General features: G+C 42.1%; 1 protein-coding gene across 4 annotated transcripts in view; it reads right to left on the minus strand.

The window, feature by feature from the left end:
- Positions 1-1,975: 1,975 nt before the first annotated feature.
- Positions 1,976-21,688, minus strand: part of LOC138812190 (phosphatidylinositol 3,4,5-trisphosphate 3-phosphatase TPTE2-like) — a 34,861-nt gene continuing 15,148 nt past the window's right edge. Inside the window, exons 8-11 of one of the 4 annotated variants that reach the window (XM_070000182.1) lie at positions 19,903-19,983; positions 14,031-14,136; positions 11,156-11,261; positions 1,976-2,343 (exon numbers count right to left, since the gene is read on the minus strand). In XM_070000182.1, the coding sequence (XP_069856283.1) occupies positions 11,188-11,261; positions 14,031-14,136; positions 19,903-19,983 (261 nt within the window). In that variant the 3' untranslated portion in view covers positions 1,976-2,343; positions 11,156-11,187. Of the gene's footprint in view, positions 2,344-3,344; positions 3,384-9,761; positions 9,961-11,155; positions 11,262-14,030; positions 14,137-19,902; positions 19,984-21,688 lie in introns of those variants that run through there. The other 3 variants (XM_070000183.1, XM_070000185.1, XM_070000184.1) reach the window with 3 other exon arrangements.

The following is a 21,688-nucleotide window of genomic DNA, read 5'->3' on the forward strand; positions in this document are numbered from 1 at the left end:
ATATGTGCATTTCTTTCCTTTTGCTTAGTAGTATAACCGGTTCCTCTTTCCCTCTCATTCCCTCCCTCCCATCACTGCCCTTAGCTGATGGGCTGCTCTCTTGTATGTTTTCCCCTGTTTCCCTCTGACTCTATGCCCTCCTAGCTTCCCTCAGATGTGCACATCTATGTGTGCACAGGCCATCTTTGTCCTGTAGACAAGGGGCTCTCGCAGGAGACAGCTCCCCACATCCCACGCCCCGTGGCGGTGGTGGTCTCTCCGAGCCCGGGCTCCACCTTGCCAGCTGCCTAGGATGCCGTGTTCCTGGGTGGTGGCAGGTATGGCTCAGCAAGGCGAGAAGCATGGAGGAGACCACAGGTGGCCTTGGGAGCTAGCCAGCATTTTAGGCCCTGGAGCCCGCTGATCTGGGGCCTGGTGTGACCTGCCTGCCCTTCAGAGGGAGACCTCCCCCTGCCACGAGGACACATGAAGGCCCTAACGGTCCTGGAAGGCGAGTGGAGCCCCAGATGAGGGCGGTGCAATGGGTGGCGGCCAGGCGGTTGGGCCGGTGCCAGCGGAGAAACGGAAGTGAGGACACAGGTGCTCACCAGAAGTCCCGGAGGTCTACTGGCCCTCGTGGGCCTGTGCACGTAATATGGAGATGCTGCGCTCCACTTCCCCAACCTTTCTGTTTGTTTTTCTCATGGGGGTGACAGGGATTGTCCGTTAGTGCTGGCAGCGGGGTAGATGTGCGTGGACTGGAATAGAGATGTAAGGGGATCGGTGTGATTCCTGGGGTGCTGGGCAGGGTAAAGGTCAGGCCGGTGGCAGAAGCAGGAGTCTGTGACTTAGTGGTAGAGTGCTTGCCCATAGTGCATGAAGTTTGGGTTTGATGCATTTGATTCCTCAGTGGCACATAAAAAGTAAAAGCCAGAAGTAGTGCTGTCGCTTAAGTGGTAGAGTGGTAGCCTTGAGTAAAAGAAGCTCAGGGACATTGGCTAGGCCCTAAGTTTGAGCCCCACCCAGGACTGGCAAAAAGAAAAAAGAAAAAAGGAAAAAAAGGAGCAGGGAATTGGCTTTAGTATTAAGAGTGCCTGCCTAGTATGCATGAAGCCCTGGGATTAATTCCGTAGTACTATATAAACAGAAAAGGCTGGAAGTAGCACTGTGGCTCAAGTGGTAGAGTGCTAGACTTGAGTAAAAGAAGCTCAGGAACAGCGCCCAGGCCCTGAGTTCAAGCCCCAGGAGTATAAAAAAAAGTTAGCACCCAACGTCCCTAAAGAGGTTTACATTCAAAATAAGGCAGAGCTGGGCATTTGGTGGCTTATGCCTGGAATCCTACCAACTCAGTAAGATGAGATCTGAGGAATATGGCTTGATGGGAAGGATATCCCAGTGTTTCTGGACTCCAAAACTTAGACCTGGCCAGAAGTAAACCTATGGCTCAAAGGGAAGAGCACTATCCTTGAGCAAAGCAAATTCAAGGTTAGTGTCCAACTGCTGAGCTCAAGCCCCAAGACTGGAACAAAATGATTAAAAAGGCAGAGAGCTAGAGAATGAGTCTATATGCCAACAAATAGGGAAATGGTAAAAAAGAATTATAGAAAGATTCTTTTTCATAGTTGATAAAGAGCTAATGACACAGAAATTTTAACATGAGACTTCTTACAACCTTAGGGTTGTAAGATAAATTGTGAACAATTTTGCTTGTAATAATCTATTACTGCAGTCATACAAAACATATACTCCCCAATTCAAATAGCTATCTGATAGTTTTCTAAAAGTTTTCTTTGCTGCTTACTGAAATGGCATAGTCTGTCTTCTCATTCATTCATTCATTTAACTTGGAAAAGGAATGTTACAGACATAGTTGTAATGCTCAAACTTTTGATACAATTGCCAGAAAATCTGGCTGAATATGTGTATCTTTATGTACATGTATATATACACATAGGAATGCATTTCACCTTTCAGTGACATATTGCAGTATATACTCTGTTGGCTTATCCTCCAGTGTAAACTCTGTTGGTTTAGCTTCCAAGGTGATCTCTGTTGGATTATCTTCCAGTGTAAGTTTTGTTGGCTTATCTTCCAGTGTAAGCTCTGTTGGCCCATCTCACCTTTCACTGATATCTTCATGTACATACTCAGTTGGCTTATCTTACAGTGTAAGCTCTGTTGGCTTACCTTCCTGTGTAAGATCTGTTGAAGCATCTCACCTTTCACTAATGTCTTCTTGTAAGATCTTCTGGCTTACCTTCCAGTGTAAGCTCTGTTGGTGCATCTCACCTTTTGATATCTTCCAGTATAAGGTCTTCTGGATTATCTTCCAATGTAAGCTCCTTTGGCTCATTTTTCTCTGTGCTAAAGGATTAAAATATACAGAGTCAAATACCAGGTAACTTTCACCAATGTTATGTACAATTTACCTAAAACTAATAAGTTGGTTAGTTGTATGAAAGGGGGGCATTTCTGTCTTTTCCTAGGAATGAGGCTTCTAAGGAATTTTTATATTAAACAAAGGTTTCATGCAGAATTTAATAATTGCTCTTTACTAGGCCAGGAGTCTGGCTCAAACTTGTAATCTTAGCCTCTCAGGAGGTTGAAATCTAATGGGCACAGTTTCTACCAGTGTGGACAGAAAAGTCCATGTATCTTCAATTAACTAACAAAAAAGCTGGAAGTAAAGCTGTGGGTGAAGTTGTAGAATGCCAGATATAATCAGGGACATTGCTCATGCCTTGAGCTCAAGCCTAAGGATGGCACATTTAGAAAGAATATTGGTTTCCTAGTAAACCTGACAAAATGTTTAATGTCCTTTTGCTGTTTAACTAATTATAAATTCAGTTCAACTTCACAAGAACTCAAACCTCACTTACCACCTAATCTTCTGCTTCCTATCTGCTCTATCCCCTCCTTACTGAAGTAATCATGGCTGCCTTTCCTGGCCTGTCAGATACAGATGAGGAGCAGCAGGCTAGAAGCAGGACTCTCTTCCTGTGTGATGGTGGGCCTTCAGGATTACTGAGTTCTGGAGAGTGAAACACTGATCCAGAGTCAATGATCTCCATTCTCCTGAGATCTACAGAATAGTAGGACTGCCTGTTTCTAAAAGGGACTCACATCCCTTGGCTCTTTATGAGTTGCATACATGCACTTGGATACTCCAAGGATTGTGGCTGCCAGTCCTTGAATTCACAGCAGACCATGTCCAAGTCTCTTCTGACCTGCTCTATCATTTTTCTAATTAGTTTCAAAACTGAAAATCACCAGGTGCACTTTTTGATAGGTCATCATGTATTCTGTCAATTGTTGTCATACTCCAAAATGGTTTACCCTGCAGATGACTAAAGAAGACAACTTACCCAATATTCAGGTTTTTATCACAATGGACCAAAATGTCACTGTGAACAAATGAAAAAGAGAAAATTAAGTTGCACTATGTAGCTGAAATCCCATTGTTTTTCTACAGTCATGACCACTGAAACCATGGCCTTGTGCAGGCTATACAAGTGCTCAGTCACTTGACCTAAATCTCCAGCTCTTCTGTCTCTACCACCACCTCTCTCAAGTACTGAGGTTTGAACTCAGAATCCTGCTTGCTAGATGCACATTTGGAGTCATGCTTTAGTCTCTGCTGGCTTATTCAGTGATCTCCTTGTTTGTGTTTTCAGCATAATCTGGGATGGATGAGCATGCCTCGGTCTCACATCTATTACCCTAGCTACTCAGAGGCTGAGAATAGGGGATAACAATCTGAAGCTACCCAAATATCTTGGGGAGTTCATCTGCAATTAACGAGCAAAATGCTGGCCTGAAAACAGGTTAAAGAGTTAACGCATCAGAATAAGTACTGTAAGCTTATTTACCCCCACTTTGGGTTGACAGCCCTCTCCCTGGGTCCTTCACAAGACAGGCCCTGCCATAGTTGTCTATTCCCATGGCCCTGGCCATGTCAGCAATGGAGTCTGGATACTAGTTTTAAATGCGGATCCTTGTGTTTTTGTTATTTGGACATCTCTGGGGATTCAGTTCCAGCCTCTAGCCCTGTCATAGACCTGCTATGTCTCCCTCCCTGTGTTGCTGCAGTCAAGAGATGGGGCATGGAAGGTTGCATGCTGGCTTGGTCCTCTATAAGCCGTAGGCTGCATTTTTTCCTGTGGAGGCTGCCAGAGGAGAGGTGAGGGTTTAGATGGCTGTGAGCCTCGTGTGGACATTTGGCTGGTCCTGGCAGTGTAAAAGGCTGTAAAATGCTCTTGTCTAAAATTGGCTAAGAGACAGTGTCAGGCCAGTTTCAGGTGACCCCCACCCAACCTTCCTCCAACTGAGCGTATTCAAAAGGCCAATGGTAATATGCCTGGCTAAACAAACAAGCCCAAAAAAATATGTCCCAGCAAGTGCTTTGTTAAAAATCTTGTCTTAAATCTTTGTCATCTGCAAGAATATAAGACTGGCAGTAAAAAAGATCTCTTGCCACTAAAAATTTGACAAAATGTACGTACAACTGATTTTCCTTTTTTGCGTGGTTTAAGATCTGTATAAGTGTGTGTATGTGTGAACATTTTTAAGAAAAACTGTCAGAATATGAAAAATATTTTGGGTAAATTAAGATTAAAATTCAAAAAGGTCATGAGTTTGTACACTTACCAAAGATCTTAAAGAATTACTGTGTTGTTTTAAAGAGGAACTTTAATGAAAAGGCTTTCTAAAGATTTTTTAACTTAAAATTAGAAAATCTGGTATTTTTAAAATACATAAAGTTGTTTACACTGTAATCAAGTTATCTGGCTTACAAAGAAAGGCATCAGGAATTTGGGATTTATTTCCCTTGGCTCAAATTTAGAAATAATTATTAGAAATTTAAATGTAAAGGTTTGATTACCACTGCTAAAGAGTTTACCTGTTCTGTCTGTCTAAAACTGCTTGAACTCAGGGCCTGGGCATTGTCCCTGAGTTTCTTTTGCTCAAGGCCAGCACTCTACCATTTGAGCCACAGTGCCACTTTTGACTTTTTCCTTGTATGTGGTACTGAAGAATCGAACTCAGGGCTTCATGCATGGTAGTCAAGCATTCTACCACTAAGACGCATTCCCAGCCTAAATCAAATTCTTATTGCATGACAAGAATGTTGGCTTAAGCCCTTGATTTTCCTCACAATTCAACAACTTTTAAGACACATAAATGTATTTTATCATTTAAAAAGAAGGAAGAAGGTGAAAATTTCCTGTCTCATCCTTTTTCTTTTACTTGTGTAGATCCTTAGCCCCAAAGAAATAATTTCTCTCACCATTTTTCTAGGCTAGCCTGGAAAAATGTGTGACCCTATCTCCAAAACAACTAGAGCAGCTAGGTATTGGTGGCTTTTGCCTTTAGTCTTACCTGCTTGGGAGGTTGAGATTGAGAGGATCACAGTGTGAGCTAGCCCAGAGGGAAAACTGTCAACATGGTCATGGGTGCCTATCATCCCAGCAAGGATGAGAAGCCAAACACAGGCAGTCTTATTTCTTTGGAAGTAGGCAGCATCTTGGTAGTAGCTAAAGGACTCTGGTAAAACACTACTTTTTCCTACCCATCACTCTTCATGGAGATTCAGGTGGAGGGGGGGAGAGTTTCCAAGCTGCTCTTTAGGAAGCTTCTCTGTAGTACCTATTCCTGTGTTCCAAAACTGTTTTCAGCTTTTTTCTTTCCTGGCACCAGAGTTTGAACTCAGAGCCTTGAGCTTGCTTAGCTTGCGTCGCTGGCACTCATCACTTGAGTCATGCCTCCAACCCTACAGTCTCTGGATATGTTATACACGGAGACTCAGATTTTTCTGCCTGGGTTGGCTTCAAACTGATTCTCCAGAGCTCAGCCTCCTGACTAGCTAGGATTTTAGGTGTGAGCCTTACCAACACCCAGCTTGGAGTTGGCTTTTTAAAAACCTATGCACTGATTTCTCTTTTCTGCTGATCACCCATGCTGAATGCTAGCATAAGGCCTATCCTGTCAGGGGACTCAGTTATGTGACAGCAAATAAAGCATCTGTGATCAGATGTTTAAGGCAGGTGCTGGGGATGTGATGCTTAGGAGGAGGAGGGAAGAGGGAAAAGAAAGATTGGGTGGATTAGGAAAAAAAGGACTAGATGAGAAAAATGATACAGGGACACTGCTGCTGAGAGAAGAAGTGGGTCCAGAAAAGTATCTCAAGGGTTCATGGGTCTCCTCACCTCTAAAGGCTCCAACCCTGAAAGGCCTAGACTGAGCTGAGACTGGGAGCCATGAGAACAGAAAGCAAGGGGATGGAGCCCTACCCTCAAGTGGAAATAGGCAAAGGAAGAAGAGAGTTGCTGACATGGCTACACATTGCCTGCCCAGTGGGCAGCTCCAGAGAGGAGTTCCTGTGTGGGGAAACTTAGATGGCTAGGAGTTATGACCATCTATGTATATAACCATGAGAAAAACTCAGAGTGGGAAGACTTATCCTCAGGTCCTGTCCCTCAATTCTACAGCACTTACCTTAAATTGAATAAATTACAATCTTTGTAATTTTGAGGGTTCTTTCAGGTGGTAAATTCCAATTATGTATGTTTTTCATTTCATAATATGGAATGTAATGACTTTGTGGTAAAACAACAGAAGCCTCGATTTTAGTGGATTTAACATGACAAAAGCAGTTAAAAATTAAGCAGACATCGAGTTCCATTGCATAATTAATAGTCTTATGTATTTGCCTCATGACTAATTATCTACCATGGGAAAAAGCGCTGACCTGAGACCTGCAGGGAGGAACATGGAAGGAGCAGGTCCTGCCTATGGCTTGCTTATGACTGAAAGGACAACTACGGGAATAAAAATGCTTTGGTAGTAGCTGCTGTAATGAGTTAGAGGAAGGACTGTGGTTTAATGGATGGTTCCTCATCATGGGAGAAAGAGACCTCCACTAGCTGCAGTAGATAATTAGATGTCTTTTTTGGGTGTCTCTAAGAGCTAGAGTTTCTTCATCTGCCCTTTTCCCAAATTTGTTTTTGTAAGGAAACCCTGGAATTCTCTAAGTCTCACATTCCTCTTCTACAGAAAGTTGCTCACAAGGGCTTTTCTGGGACCTCTCTTTGAGGAACTGAAGAGTTTTGGCACTGTGCATTAACTATCACATCTTCAATTAGTAAAAGCAATATGCTGGGTGTTGGAGGCCCATGGCTGTAATCCTGGCTACTCAGGAGGCTGAGTGGGGACTGAAAAGTCTGGGAGAATCCATCTCTAATTAGCAAAAATTTGGGCTAGAGGTGTGGCTCAACTGGTAGAGTGCCAGTTATAAGCAGGGAAAGCCTACTGAGTACACGGTCGCTGAGTTCAAGCCCCAGTACTGGCAAAAAAGGAAAGGGCAGTGGTGAGAAAGTCTCCTGAAAGTTTTTATCTCTCAGGTAGCAAGGGGAATGGCCACAGGAAAGGGCAGAATGTGACAATGTGTAAGAAGGACCTCTGAGCAGAGAAGACTTGGTTCTGCAGCCTCTCTACCCTGCATTGCTCTCCCAGTGACAGCAGAGCTCGGTAGGACATAAACCAAGGCCATGGAATAACTTCAGCAGGGCCACCAGGAAAATCCTTCACTCTGGCATTAGTGCTTAAAGTGCCTTTTTACTCATTGCATGCTTCACACAGCCTGGGTAGGTAAGCAACAACAGATATGGAACACTGACCAAGTCCAGGCCTTCGGCCCAGCCACCCAACCAAGCCCTGGCAGAACTTGTAAAGCAGAGGATCCATGAACAGCAGACCATTGTCCATTGCTTATTCTGATTGCTCTATGGAGTTCCAGTAGAAAGCCAATCCAGACCTGTCAGCCTGAGCCTCCCCAGTGCTCTTGGTGGTATGGCTATTTCCATGGCTTTCTGCCAATCCACAAACATGGGAGGTGCAAACGTTTTAAGTGTGCAAACCAGAAAAAAAATGCGGCAACTTGTAACTGTCAGAAATTTGGATGAGTCTTGACATGGAGAGAAACCTCATCTATAACCTTCTTATTTCTAAAAGAAGGTTTTTAAAAATGAGAGATTGCTTCCCTTATCACTAGTATTGAAAAAGACTTTACTTAACCAGCTATTCTACCGCCTGGTTGCTTAAGCTTGCCTCGTTGTCTGACTGGATTACTGCTGCTTGAATTTTAAATGTTGAGCCACAGCACAATTCTGTTACTGGGATTAAAGGGAGTAATACTGTGGAAGGGTCTTGAGAGCATTCTCCTTTAGAGGAGTCAGATTCAGGGCGGGGAAGGAAAAGCCTTGATGTGGCTGCTCTACTGGCTGTTGGAACCCTTTTTCTGGATATTGGTGATAGGGAGACCAAGGGACAGAGAGATGTAGGCTGCCTGATGTATTTTCAGGCTGCTGGCTCGTGCCCATCTTCCATCCCACAGGGCTCTGAGCTCCTGTCTGTGTCACTTTGGCATCCATATTTCCGTTACAAAAGTCCACATTGGTAATTGGCAGACTTCCCTGACCATTGTGCTCCAAGTGGTCAATGTGCTGATTATAAGGTTGCTAAATTGGAATGGTCTGCTCCAAATACTTCCCTTATCTTTATGAATTCTTTGCAGAGTGTGTTTTCTGCATTGTAGGGGCTTGAGAATTGAGTCAACCTTGCCTGCATGATGTTTCTGTCAGTGAGAGGCCATGCATGATGATGGTTCTGTGAGCTTTTATTACCTAGTGACACCATAGCTGTGGCCATTTGTGGAAAGATATCCTGATATTTGCACAATGATTGTAATCACCTAGTGACTTGGTTCTTAGAAGGTGGCCCTGTGAAGCAATGCTAATAAAAGCAAAACCATTCAAGTAAGGACATCATTCCAGTCATGTTAAAATAGAACTCTTTTTGAAGGCAATCATGGCCTTAAAATAGTGTGGCAGTAAGTAAGGTACTTAAAGTACCAATCTGTACTAACGAGAAAGTAATGATGACTGTGTGTTCATGGGGTTAGCCAGTGTTTGGAAAGATGTCTTTCCCTTCTCAGTGTTACCAAGGCTTAGGTGAAGTTGGTTATGAGCAAAGGTAGTGAATTTTCAAATAAGAACTCTAGAGTATTCATTTTTGATGTTACACAAAAGCAGAAGTTAATGAGATTTATAATTGTTTCTCAAAGTCCTTTTGTCCTCCCTCGTCTGTGTGTCTAATCAAAGATGGTTTGTCACATAAGCCTCTTGTGTCATGTGTGGTATTGAGGTGAGGGGTAAGTTGTAAAACATCTCTCCCCTTTAGCTTTAAAACTTTCCTGACAGTCTGACATAGGAATAGTTTGTGAATCAAGCAATCTGTTTTCTGTTTTCAGAAATGACAAATGTTAACCACTTGTGTAAAAACATGGGAGTCCATAGGTATTGGTAGGATTACAATTTTTAGATAGCTTTAAGCTATGTCAGAGTTCTTTCATGTGATCCCCACTGCTCTTCTGTATGCTGTGTTCTCAAATTAAATACAAGAGGGAGACTATGTGAAGTATATGCTTTCAAGAAGACATCAGTGAAGCTGGGCCTCACTGACTCACACCTATAATCCTAGCCACTCAGGAGGCTAAGATCTAGATGATTGAATTCAATGCCATCCAGGGCAGACAAATCTTCAAGCCTCTTATTCCAATTAACCATCAGAAATCTGGAAGTAGAAGTATGGTTCAAGTGGTAGAGCATCAGCCAGGAGTAAGATGCAGAGTTCAAGCCCTAATGCTAGCACACCACACCAAAACAAAACAAAATCATTAATGATACTTTGATATAGAGTTTATTTAGTGGGTTTCTTTTTTTTTAGTGGTTTCTTAATATATACAGAAATATAAAGTATCATGAATTTAGACATCGGTGGTGTGGTGCCTCAGATAGTGTGCCAAAATAGAATAGTTTATGTAACTACTCTTCAAAGTAGATCTCTACAGCAAAATCAGTGGGATAAAACCCACATATTTTGGGTTTATGAAGATTATCCAGTTCATTATGCGTTAGGTAAAGCCTAAGGATAGGAAGAAAAGCCATTACCTTTTATTTTAGGGCTAACAGAAAAGTCATACAATACAACACTCTTGTTTAGAAAGAGACTTGCTCCTGTAACCAGAAACTAAGCTCCATTTGCTTTCCTTACTTGGCTAATTCCACCTCTTGGAGGTGACATAGATACCTTAATTTTCAGATGCAAACACATTGGTCCCAACATGCTTCCAAGGGAATTAGTTACATCCAGTTTGAACAAACTATGAAAATGTCTATAATTGGCAGAAATTACCCACAAATATATTAGGTATGTAATGAAACTCAGTAATAAAATACTGTTTTGTTTCTTTTGTGTCAATAAGGGTCTTGTGATATCACTTAGCCTTTCCTGCTCAAGCTAAATCTATCACATCAGACTATTTCACTGGCTAATTGAAAAGTCTCACAGACTTTTCTGCCTGGGCTGGATTCAAACTGTGATCCTCAGATCTCAGCCTCCTATGTAGCTAGGATCAGAGGCCAGTGAGACACCAGTGCCTGTCTGTATCTCTTATTTCTTTTGTTTTTTTACATTAATTTACTTTATTGTTATTATAAAGGTAATGTACAGAGGGATTACAATTACAGGAATCAGGTAATGATTACATTTCCTGTTGTACAATGTCTCTGTTCCCTCATTCTCTTCCAAGTCCCTTCCTCTCTCTCCACCCACAAGTTGTATAATTCACTTTCATCTGTGTCCAGTGAGCTCCACTGCTGCCCTTTTTCACCCTTTATCCCTCAAGTTCTATAGTCTTCATACTCCCTCCTTGAGGTATAGATGTGAATACACCATACAAAACCAAGAAAGAATCATCAAAAATTGATTTTTGTAAAAAGAGAGCTCTTATTTCTATATGCTGAAGTGCTAGCATTCTCTCTCTCTCCTCTCTCTCTCTCTCTCTCTCTCTCTCTCTCTCTCTCTCTCTCTCTCACACACACACACACATACACACACAGTTTTAAATAAATATGAAGAGGCATGTAGGCATTGTGTCTTTGCTATCATAGCTATGAATCACCTGCCCAGTGGGTAGCTCCAGAGAGGAGTTCATGTGTGGGGAAACTTAAGACAGCTAGAAGTTATGATGATCTATATACATAACCGCGAGCAAAACCCTCTCAAAGAATGGGAGCACTCGTCCTCAGGTCCCATCCTTCAATTCCAAAGCACTTACTGTGAAGCGAATGGACTACAATTCTTTCAATTTTAAGCTTTCTTTTTGGCGGTAAATTCCCGTGAAACACATTTTTTACAATTTTGAAATATTCCACATAATGATGCTGTAGAGCAACAGAAGTCCCAATTTTAGTGAGAATGCAAAGTTTAGAGTCAGTATCCTAATCTCTCTTTTTCAGCTTAAGAGCAGGAAGAAATTAAGCAAACATTTATTGTGTTCCATTAGATAATTAATATTCCTTAATATTCTTATGTATTTACCTCATGACTAATTATCTACCATGGGAAAAAACACTGACCTCAGACCTGCAGGGAGGAACATGGAAGAAGTAAGTCCTGCCTATGGCTTGCTAATGACAACTAAGGGGCTAATACTGCTATGGCAGAAGCTGCTGTAATGAGTTAAAGGAAGGACTGTGGTTTAATGGATGGTTCTTCATCAGGTGAAGTAGATAATTATATGTCATTTCTGGATGTCTCTAAGAGCTAGAGTTTCTTCATCTGCCCTTTTCCCAAATTTGTTTTTGTAAGGAAACCCTGGAATTCTCTAAGTCTCACATTCCTTCTCTAGGGAAAGTTGCTCCCAGGGGCTTTCCTGGGACCTCTCTCTGAAGAACTGAAGAGTTCTGGCACTTTTTAGAAGCCCAGTTCTTAGAAAAACTTTTTAAAATGGGAGTCTATAAAATTAATGGTTTTCAGACTAATACTTATCGGGCCTTGCCATTTCTGTCCTAGATGTAAATGTGCCAGTGTTAGCTTGAGGCCACCTAAAGCCTTCCTCGATGAATCACATCTTCCTTCAGTATTACCATAGTACATCCACACCCCCTCAGGACCTGCCATATTCCAGGAACTGAGCAAATGTAGACTTCCCTGGGAGGAACTGCTCATCACTAAGATCTGAGTAACTGCATTTTAACTTACACACCATCCCATGACTGGGGTTTTGAAATGGTTGCTCAAGGGGTTCTTTGTATTTGTGGTAAATGTAGTTAGGACAGTGGGCAAAAAAGACCTGCCACTGTAGTTTATACACAGACATGGAAGATGAAGCTGTTTCTATTGGATTACATCATATCCTCACCGATTATTCTTTACTAACGAGGTGTGGAAGCACAAAAAGAAAGCACTGCTCTCATAGTATTTCAGATGATTCTAAACACATAGGGTTAAAGAAAAAGGTTATTTTCATAATAAAATGGATACCAAGAACTAATGATCCCAAGAGATTAAAATTACTCCCTTATTTCTTTATGTATTTATCAGCTGCAGCCTTCTATACAAAGTACTCAGGGACTTTAGGAGAACACTGTTTCAACTAAACTGTAAAGGGTCAAGCTTAGTGCAGTAAAATAGAAAAATCTGTTAAATTGGATTTCATAAAAGAGCATTAGCAGCCAAGTGCTGGTGGTTTATGCCTGTAATCCTAGCTACTCACGAGGCTGAGGTCTGAGGATTGGAGTTCAAAGCCAGCCTGGGCAGGAAAGTTTATGAGACATTTATCTCCAATTAAACCACCACAAAACCAGAAGTGGCACTGTGGCTCAAAGTGGTAGAGCACTAACTTGATCACAATTGCTCAGGGATAGACCCTGGCCCTGAGTTCTAGTTCCATGACTACCACCACCGACAACAAAAAAGCATAGCAACAAAGTGAAAAACTAAGCCACAGAATGAAGGAAAATATGTGCAAATCATGTATCTGATGACGGTGTTGTATCCAGAAGACCTCTTTCAATTAAAAAACAAAAGCCTGGGCTGGGAAGGTGGCTCAGTGGGGGCGGGGTTGAGCTGCCTTTTAGGAAGCTTCTCTGTAATACCTATTTCCTTTTTTCCTTTCTTTCTTTTTTTTTTTTTTTGGTCTAGTCCTAGGGTCTGAACTCTGGGTCTGGGTGCTGTCCCTCAGCTCTTCAGCTCAAGGCTAGCGCTCGACCACTTGAGCCACAGCACCACTTCCGGCTTTTTTCTTTTTGCTTATGTGGTGCTGAGGAATCGAACCCAGGGCCTCATGCGTGCAAGGCAAGTGCTCTACTAGGGAGCCACCTTCCCAGTCCCTGTAATACCTATTTCTATGTTTCAAAACTGTGTTCAGCTTTTTTCTTTCCTCGCACAATAGTTTGAACTCCAACCCTATATTCTCTGATTATGTTGCAGATGGAGACTCTGTGAGTCTCTGCCTGGGCTGGCTTCAAACTGATTCTCTAGAGCACATCCTCAAGAGTAGCTAGAATTTTAGGTGTGAGCCTTACCAACACCCAGCTTCATTTTTTTTTTTTTTTGTTTGCTACTTCTCTCTTTTGCTGACCACCCATGCTGAATACTGGCAAAGACCTGCCCTGGTCAGGATGCTCGGTTGTTTGGCAGTAACTAAAGCATTTGTGATCAGGTATTTAAGGCAGGTGCTGGGGATGTGATGCTTAGAGGAGGAGGGAAGAGGGAAAAGAAAGATTGGTGAGATGAGGAAAAAAGGACTAGATGAGAAAGTGATACAGGGACACTGCTGCTGAGAGGAGCATGAAGGAGAAATGGATCTGGGAAAGAAGCAGTGTCATTTGTTCATGGTTCACCTCTAAAGGCTCCAACCCTGAAAGGCCTACCCTGAGCTGAGATTGGTAGCCATGAGAACAGAAGGCAAGAGGAGGGAGCTCTCCCCTCAAGTAGAAATGGGCAAAGGAAGACAGAGACATCTAAGACTTGCTATCATGGCTATGAATCGCCTGCCCAGTGGGTAGCTCCAGAGTGGATTTCATGTGTGGGGAAACTTAAGACAGCTAGGAGTTATGATGATCTATATACATAACCGCGAGCAAAACCCTCTCAAAGAATGGGAGCACTCGTCCTCAGGTCCCATCCTTCAATTCCAAAGCACTTACTGTGAAGCGAATGGACTACAATTCTTTCAATTTTAAGCTTTCTTTTTGGCGGTAAATTCCCGTGAAACACATTTTTTACAATTTTGAAATATTCCACATAACGATGCTGTAAAGCAACAGAAGTCCCAATTTTAGTGAGAATGCAAAGTTTAGAGTCAGTATCCTAATCTCTCTTTTTCAGCTTAAGAGCAGGAAGAAATTAAGCAAACATTTATTGTGTTCCATTAGATAATTAATATTCTTTAATATTCTTATGTATTTACCTCATGACTAATTATCTACCATGGGAAAAAGCACTGACCTCAGACCTGCAGGGAGGAACATGGAAGAAGTAAGTCCTGCCTATGGCTTGCTAATGACAACTAAGGGGCTAATACTGCTATGGCAGAAGCTGCTGTAATGAGTTAAAGGAAGGACTGTGGTTTAATGGATGGTTCTTCATCAGGGGAGATAGAGTCCTCCACTAGGTGAAGTAGATAATTATATGTCATTTCTGGATGTCTCTAAGAGCTAGAGTTTCTTCATCTGCCCTTTTCCCAAATTTGTTTTTGTAAGGAAACCCTGGAATTCTCTAAGTCTCACATTTCTTTTCTAGGGAAGGTTGCTCACAGGGGCTTTCCTGGGACCTCTCTCTGAAGAACTGAAGAGTTCTGGCACTGAGCCAAATGGGAAGGGCTGACAACATTAACTATCACATCTCCAATTAGTACAAGCAGTGTGCTGGGTACCTGTGGCCCATATCTGTAATCCTAGCTACTCAGGAGGCTGAGGCAGAGGCTGAGCCAGTGGGACTGAAAAGTCTGGAGAATCTATCTCCAATGAATCAGCAAAAAGTCAGGCTAGAGGTTTGGCTCAACTGGTAGAGTGTCAGTTATAAGCAGGGAAAGCCTACTGAGCACCAGGTCCTTGAGTTCAAGTCCAGTAAGGGCAAAAAGGGAAGGGCAGTAGTGAGGAAGGCACCTGAAAGTTCTTAAGTCTCAGGTGGCAAGAGGAAGGGCCACAAAGAAGGGCAGAATGTGGCAGTGTGTAAGAAGGACCTAGCAGAGGGGACTGGGTCCTGCAGCCTCTCTGCCCTGCCTTGTTTTCCCAACAAATCAGCAGAGCTGTCATCATCCATGGTATGCCAGGTATGGACTGAAGTCAGGGAAACCGCAAGACTGCAGGAGTGAGGAAGGGGAGATGTCTGCAGACCTCCACAGGAGACCCAGGGAACATCCCCCTTGGCTCCTGCCACCACATCCTCATACATTGCACTTGAAATAGCCACAGAATAAATGTCATAGTTCCTAACAAACCCTCAAAGGGCTGTAAGGTCTGAAATGGTGGGACACTACTTCGGGCTGGGGAGGGGCCCATGTGAACAAAGACTTGGGGAGTATGAAGTGTTGACATGCTGGGAAACAGCAAACCTCTTAAATGTGGTCAAGTATAGGATGTATAAATGCGCAGAGTGGGAGAAAGGACTGGAAACATCACATTGTAGAAGACCTCAGGGGTTCAGCTTAGAGCATTTAATTGGTTACAACAGGAAGGCATTGTGGACGTGAGCATGGAAATGGCATGATTAGAAATGGACTTTGCTAAGTTCATGTGTTATGTTTAGCCTTCTATGAGTACCTAGTTTGTGTGTGGGTGTGGGTGTGGTGACAAACAGTGGACAAAGGGAAAACCTATCTGTGGATAAAGCTGTTCAATCTGGAGACCAGTAGTTATACAGTCTTCTGCTATAAGGCCGAGCTGCTGTTCAACTCCAGTATTTCTCTGAAAGAAAACTTGGCTTTCACAGCCACATCCACAGCTAGGAATCCCCCACTGGCTGCCACACAGTCTGAAGAGAAACACAGACAAGGCACTGCATGCATAGGAAGTGATTGGCTGGGATGCCAACACATCTGGATTTTGGGTGCTTATTTCAAAACATTAATTTCTCTAAACTTCAACTTCCCGATTTACACAAAGTGCCCATTCAGAGTTGTTGACAAAATTAAGCAAGATAAGGAATAGGAAGCCCTTAGATGATCTACCCAAATTTGGAATATAAACTCTCTGAGATAAACACTTTGGTTTCTTCAGTAAAAATTATGAGAAATAAGAAAAGAAGTGAGAAACCAATGAACTTTAACTGAAGAGTTGTGGTAATGACTGAAATATATAGTCTTTAGTACTTGATTGAAAAGAACTAAAGTGAAAGGAGATTTTAGACAATTATGGGAAATTACACACTAATTAGAAACTAATATTATTGAAATATAATATTTTGGGGTATAGTCAATAATATCAGGTGGGGATTTTTGGTGGAGTTTTTTGGTGGGGGGCAATGCTGGCCCTGGGAATTGTCTTTGAGCTCTTGTGGTCAATAGTACCAGTTGATACACAGCTCCACATGTTGGTTTTTGGTGTTTAATTGGAGATAAAAGTGTCACAGAATTTCCTGCCTGGGCTGGCTCTTATATGTAATCCTCAAGTCTTACCCTCCTGAGTAGCTAGGATTACTGCCACTGGCAACCAGCAGTTGTTTTGTTTTGATTTTGCTCAAGGCTAGTGCTCTACCAATTGAGTCACAGTTCCAATCCCAGATGTTTGGTGCTTAATTGGAGATAAGAGTCTCACAGACTTGCCCTGTCTGGCTTCAAACCCCAATCCTCTGGTCTCAGCCTTCTGACTATCTATGATTACAGATGTGAGCTACCAGGGCTTGGATAGATGTTCTTCTTTTTCTTCTTTCTTTCTTTCTTTCTTTTTTTTTAAGAGTGCACATGTTGGGTGTCATCCCAAAATACTAATGAGATAGAAGAATCTGATGACTGGAATTCCTTTCAAAGCAATCCTGGCTTAGGAAAGAAAGAGTAGGAAAGGGCATCCAGGGTTTGAGGGGAGTGGGGAGGGAAAGAATGATTATGTATGGGTTGAGATGAAGACTGAGGAATATACTATATGATTCCATCTTTGTATGCTTGGGTTTGGATATGAAATGTGCTCTTAAAAGACTCATGTGTGTTTTAGGCCACAAAGCAAACTTGTCCAAATTCAGAAACATTGAAGTTATATCTTGCATTCTCTTAGACCACAAGGGAATAAAATTAGAACTCAACACCAAAAGCCACCAAAAAAATCCTGTAACACATGGAGGCTGAACAACACACTGCTGAATCACCAGTGGGTCATGGAAGAGATTAGAAAGGAAATTCAAATGTTCATGATATTTAACAAAAATGAACACACAAATTACCAGCTCCTCTGGGATACAGCAAAGGCAGTACTCAGGGGCAAGTTGATAGCTCTGAGTTCCTACATCAACAAATTGGAGAGATCTGAAATCAACAATTTAATGAGACATCTGAGCCTCCTTGAAAAAGAGCAGCAAGATAAACCCCAATCCAGTAGAAGGAAAGAAATAATTAAAATTAAATCAGAATTAAATGAATTAGAATCCAAAAAAACTATAGAAAGAATCAACAAAACAAAGAGTTGGTTCTTCGAAAAAATTAACAAAATTGACAGACCCTTAGCAAATCTTATCAGAAAAAGAAGAGAACACACCCAAATAAATAAACTCAGAGATGAGAATGGAAACATCACCACAGAAACAACCAAGATTCAGAACATTATAAGGGAATACTTTATGCTAATGTGTTTGAGAACTTGGCAGAAATGGACCTTTTCTTAGCAAATACTGACATGCCAAAACTAAACCAAGATTAGTTAAACCATCTTAACAGGCCCATATCAAGCATTGAAATAGAAACAGCAATAAGAGACCTCCCATGTAAGAAAAGCCCAGGACCAGATGATTTACAGTGGAATTCTACAAGGCCTTCAAAGCAGAGCTTACACCAATACTCCTCCAACACTTCAATGAAGTTGAAAGAAAAAGTTGACTACCGAACTCATTCTGTGAAGCCATCATAACCCTCATCCCAAAACCAGGCAGACTCATCAAAGAAAGAGAACTATAGACCCATTTCTTTGATGAACATAGATGCAAAACTTCTCAACAAAATTCTGGTCAATCAACTTCAACAATTCATCCAAAAAAAATATACCACGATCAAACAGGATTCATTTCAGGGATGCAAAGCTGGTTAATATACACAAATCAATATAATTCATTACATCAACAGGAGCAAGGATAAGAACCACATGGTTATCTCAACAGATGCAGAAAAAGCATTTGACAAGATCCAACACCCCTTTATGATGAAGGTTCTGGAAAAATTAGGAATCCATGGAACATTCTTCAATACAATAAAGGCTGTATATGACAAACCTACAGCCAGCATTATACTTAATGGTGAAAAACTAAAGCCATTTCCTCTAACTCAGGAACGAGACAAGGATGTCCACTCTCTTCACTTCTCTTCAATCTAGTATTAGAATGGCTAGCTACAGCAATAAGACAAGATACAAACATAAAAGGGATCCAAATAGGGAAAGATGAAGTAAAACTCTCCCTCAAACATTGAGATACCACCAGTTAGAATGGCTATACTCAAGAACTCTAATAACAACAGATGCTGGATGGGATGTGGATAGAAGGGAACCTTACTGCATTGCTGGTGGGAGTGTAAACTTGTTCAACCACTTTGGAAAGTAGTATGGAGGTTCCTCAAAGGACTCCACATAGAGCTCCCCTATGACCCAGCAATCCCACTTTTGGGCATTTACCCAAATGTTCACAAACAAGACCACACTAAAGCTACGACTATGTTTATTGCAGCCTTTTTTTTTTTTTTTTTTTTTTTTAACCATAGCTAAGATATGGAACCAACCCAGATGCCTCTCAGTAGATGAATGGATCAAGAAAATGCTGGGAAGGTGGCTCAGTGGTAGAGCGCTTGCCTTGCATGCTTGAGGCCCTGGGTTTGATTCCTCAGCAACACATAAGCAAAAAGAAAAAAGCCGGAAGTGGTGCTGTGGCTCAAGTTGTAGAATGCTAGCCTTGAGCTGAAGATCTGAGGGACAGCGCCCAGGCCCAGAGTTCAGGCCCCACGACCGGACCCCCTCCCAAAAAAAAAAGAAAAAAAAGAAAATGTGGTATTGTGGTTTATATACACAGTGGAATTCTATACCTCCATCACAAAGAATGACATTGCCCCATTTGTTAGGAAATGGAAAGACTTGGAAAAAATTATATTAAGTGAAGGAAGCCAGGCCCAAAGAAACATAGGTCCCATGGTTTCCCTTATTTGCAATAACTAGTATATGTCTGAGTCATGCAGAAAAGGTCAGTTAAGTTGATGTTAGGGAAATGAACCCTAAGATATGTATTCAAATGTTTTTTCTTTCATGCGATTGTTTCTAACACATTTATAAGATTATTTCTTTGTTGCTTTGTATGTCCCTACCCCACAGTATAACCCCTGCTTTCATTGTATTTTATGTTGTTATAATTTGTGGAGGGGAAGGGAAAAAACAAATCGTTTAAATAGCGATACAGGTGGACCCACTGCAACAATGAGACGTACAAGTCGTATGTTGAAAATGAACTTTACAACTTTGATAGGGGGGGAGGAGGGTTGCTCATTGTCTTAGCAGCAGTTTGTGAAAGAGCAATTCCTCTTTCCAGAGAAATCAACAGCCAGTCAATATGAGAGAATCTCCAGGAGCCAGGAAAACCTTAGGCATTGGCCTTCTTGCTAGGGAGAGGAGATGTCAAATGGAAAGTGGGATTCACTCAGGAGAAGCCAACCCAGGCAGCCCAGAGGCAAGGGTTTGGGAGTTGGAAGGGATCAGGAAACTGCTACAAGGCACAAGTGCTGCCACCTGAGTGTTAGAGAAGGGTTTCAAATGCAACCAAATTAATGGTGCCACTAACCACTTCCCACAAAAACAAAACCAAACAAAAAAACCCCTTTCAAAAGAGAACACTTACTTGTGATGGAATTGCAATCTTTTGAAATGCATTCCTGTAAGTCGTATGAAGTATTTGTTCTCCAGAGGGATCAATAGTTTCCTACAGAAAAGGGAAAATACAACCACAGTTTACCTTCACATCAGCAGTCTTTGGGCAGAGCTACTCAAAACAAGACGAACAAAACCATGTTAAGGACTTGTCTTGTTTAAGGCTCACAGACATGGGACTTTAGAGCTGGAATGCCATTAGCAATCACCTGATCCAACACTTCTTTTTACCTTCCGTGTTACAAATGAGAAGAAAAGTCAAAAGACAACCAAGTGACCTGCAGTACAGCAGCCATGGGGAACACAGCCTGCAGCATTGGGCAGACATCGTGTTTTTGGAACTATGATCCACAGTACTAAACCTAGGACACACACACACATACATACACACCACAAAACAAGCCAAAGAAACCCAATAATTCCCTTTTCATATTTTCTATGCTGCTCCATTCATTCCTATTAAAAATGTGGGTCACAATCTAGTAAGTTGATTTTATAATTCACTGGCTACAGTTTGGAAAGCATTGTCCTAGAGCACTCATTTTCTTTTTTCTTATCTCAGGCCCTTGCTCCAGGTATTGGTCCAATCAGCCCTGCCTGTGGGCAGATATGGTGTTGCCCACCGCCCCCAGGGACCATGGGAAACAAACCTGTGACACTCAAGTTAGGAAAGCAGAAGGGTGGGACTACAGAACTGGACATGGTGCAAAACCTAAGCCTTCTCTTCTCTAGACTGTAGGCCCAGAAGTCAGTGGAGCTGGGCTCGGGGTATATCCTGCAGGTGGAAACTTCCTGGCAAGATCATGTCATAAGACTGTGTGCTACTTTACAAGGTATAGCTGCCCACTGTGTCTCTGCAGAAATTTCCCAAGGCCACACATCCCCCAGAAATTGGCTATCAGGGATAATAAAAAAAATAGAGGACCAACTTTGTTCTGAGTTGAAAAGCAGTAACTTTTATCGATTTAGCAATTCAAAGGATATTTAAAGTCCTTTGGAAAACTTGCCTAACTTTGATCTTATTCTGAGGAAAGAAGAAGTCACAGTATTGGAGAGGTTACAAAAAGCATCTGATTACTGAGGGTTTTGTTTTCTTTTTGTGTAGACCAGCCTGAACTCTACTCCTGATTCTTTCCTGTCTCTGCCTCTTCAGTGTTGGGATCACAGCCTGCACTACCACACCCAACCAAGGTTATTTTGCTTTTGTATAACTTTGCTTCACTGGCTTTACCTTCATTCTGCCCCTATGGACATCTGCTACATGCTAGTGCCCACACCTGCAATCCTCCTGCTTAGAAGGCTAAAGACTGGAGGATCATGGCTTGAGGCCAGCCTTAGAAAAATATCTTCTAGACTCCTAACTCAAAAGAAGCTAGGCATGGTGGCAGGACATAGTGGCACATACCTGTTGTCTCAGCTAGGACAGAAAGCCTAAAATAAGCATGGCCAAGAACTTGGCCAGTGGTTAGTGAGACCCTGTCTCAAAACAGCCAGTGTAGAAAAGGGCTGGAGCTGGAGATATGGCTCAGTGAGTGAGAGCGCCCCTGCCTAGCAAGCAGAAGTCCTGAGTTTAAACCCCACTACACACACACACACACACACACACACACACACACACACACACACACACACACACACACACACACACACACACACACACACACACACACACACACACACACACACACACACACACACACAAGAAATTGGACTCTAATGCTGGGTTTTGAACTCTCATGCTTGCTAGGCTGCTATGA

The sequence above is a fragment of the Dipodomys merriami genome, unplaced genomic scaffold (genome assembly GCF_024711535.1).
Source record: "Dipodomys merriami isolate MVZ:Mamm:240054 unplaced genomic scaffold, mDipMer1.0.p SCAF_56, whole genome shotgun sequence".
Classification (NCBI taxonomy): Eukaryota; Metazoa; Chordata; class Mammalia; order Rodentia; family Heteromyidae; genus Dipodomys; species Dipodomys merriami.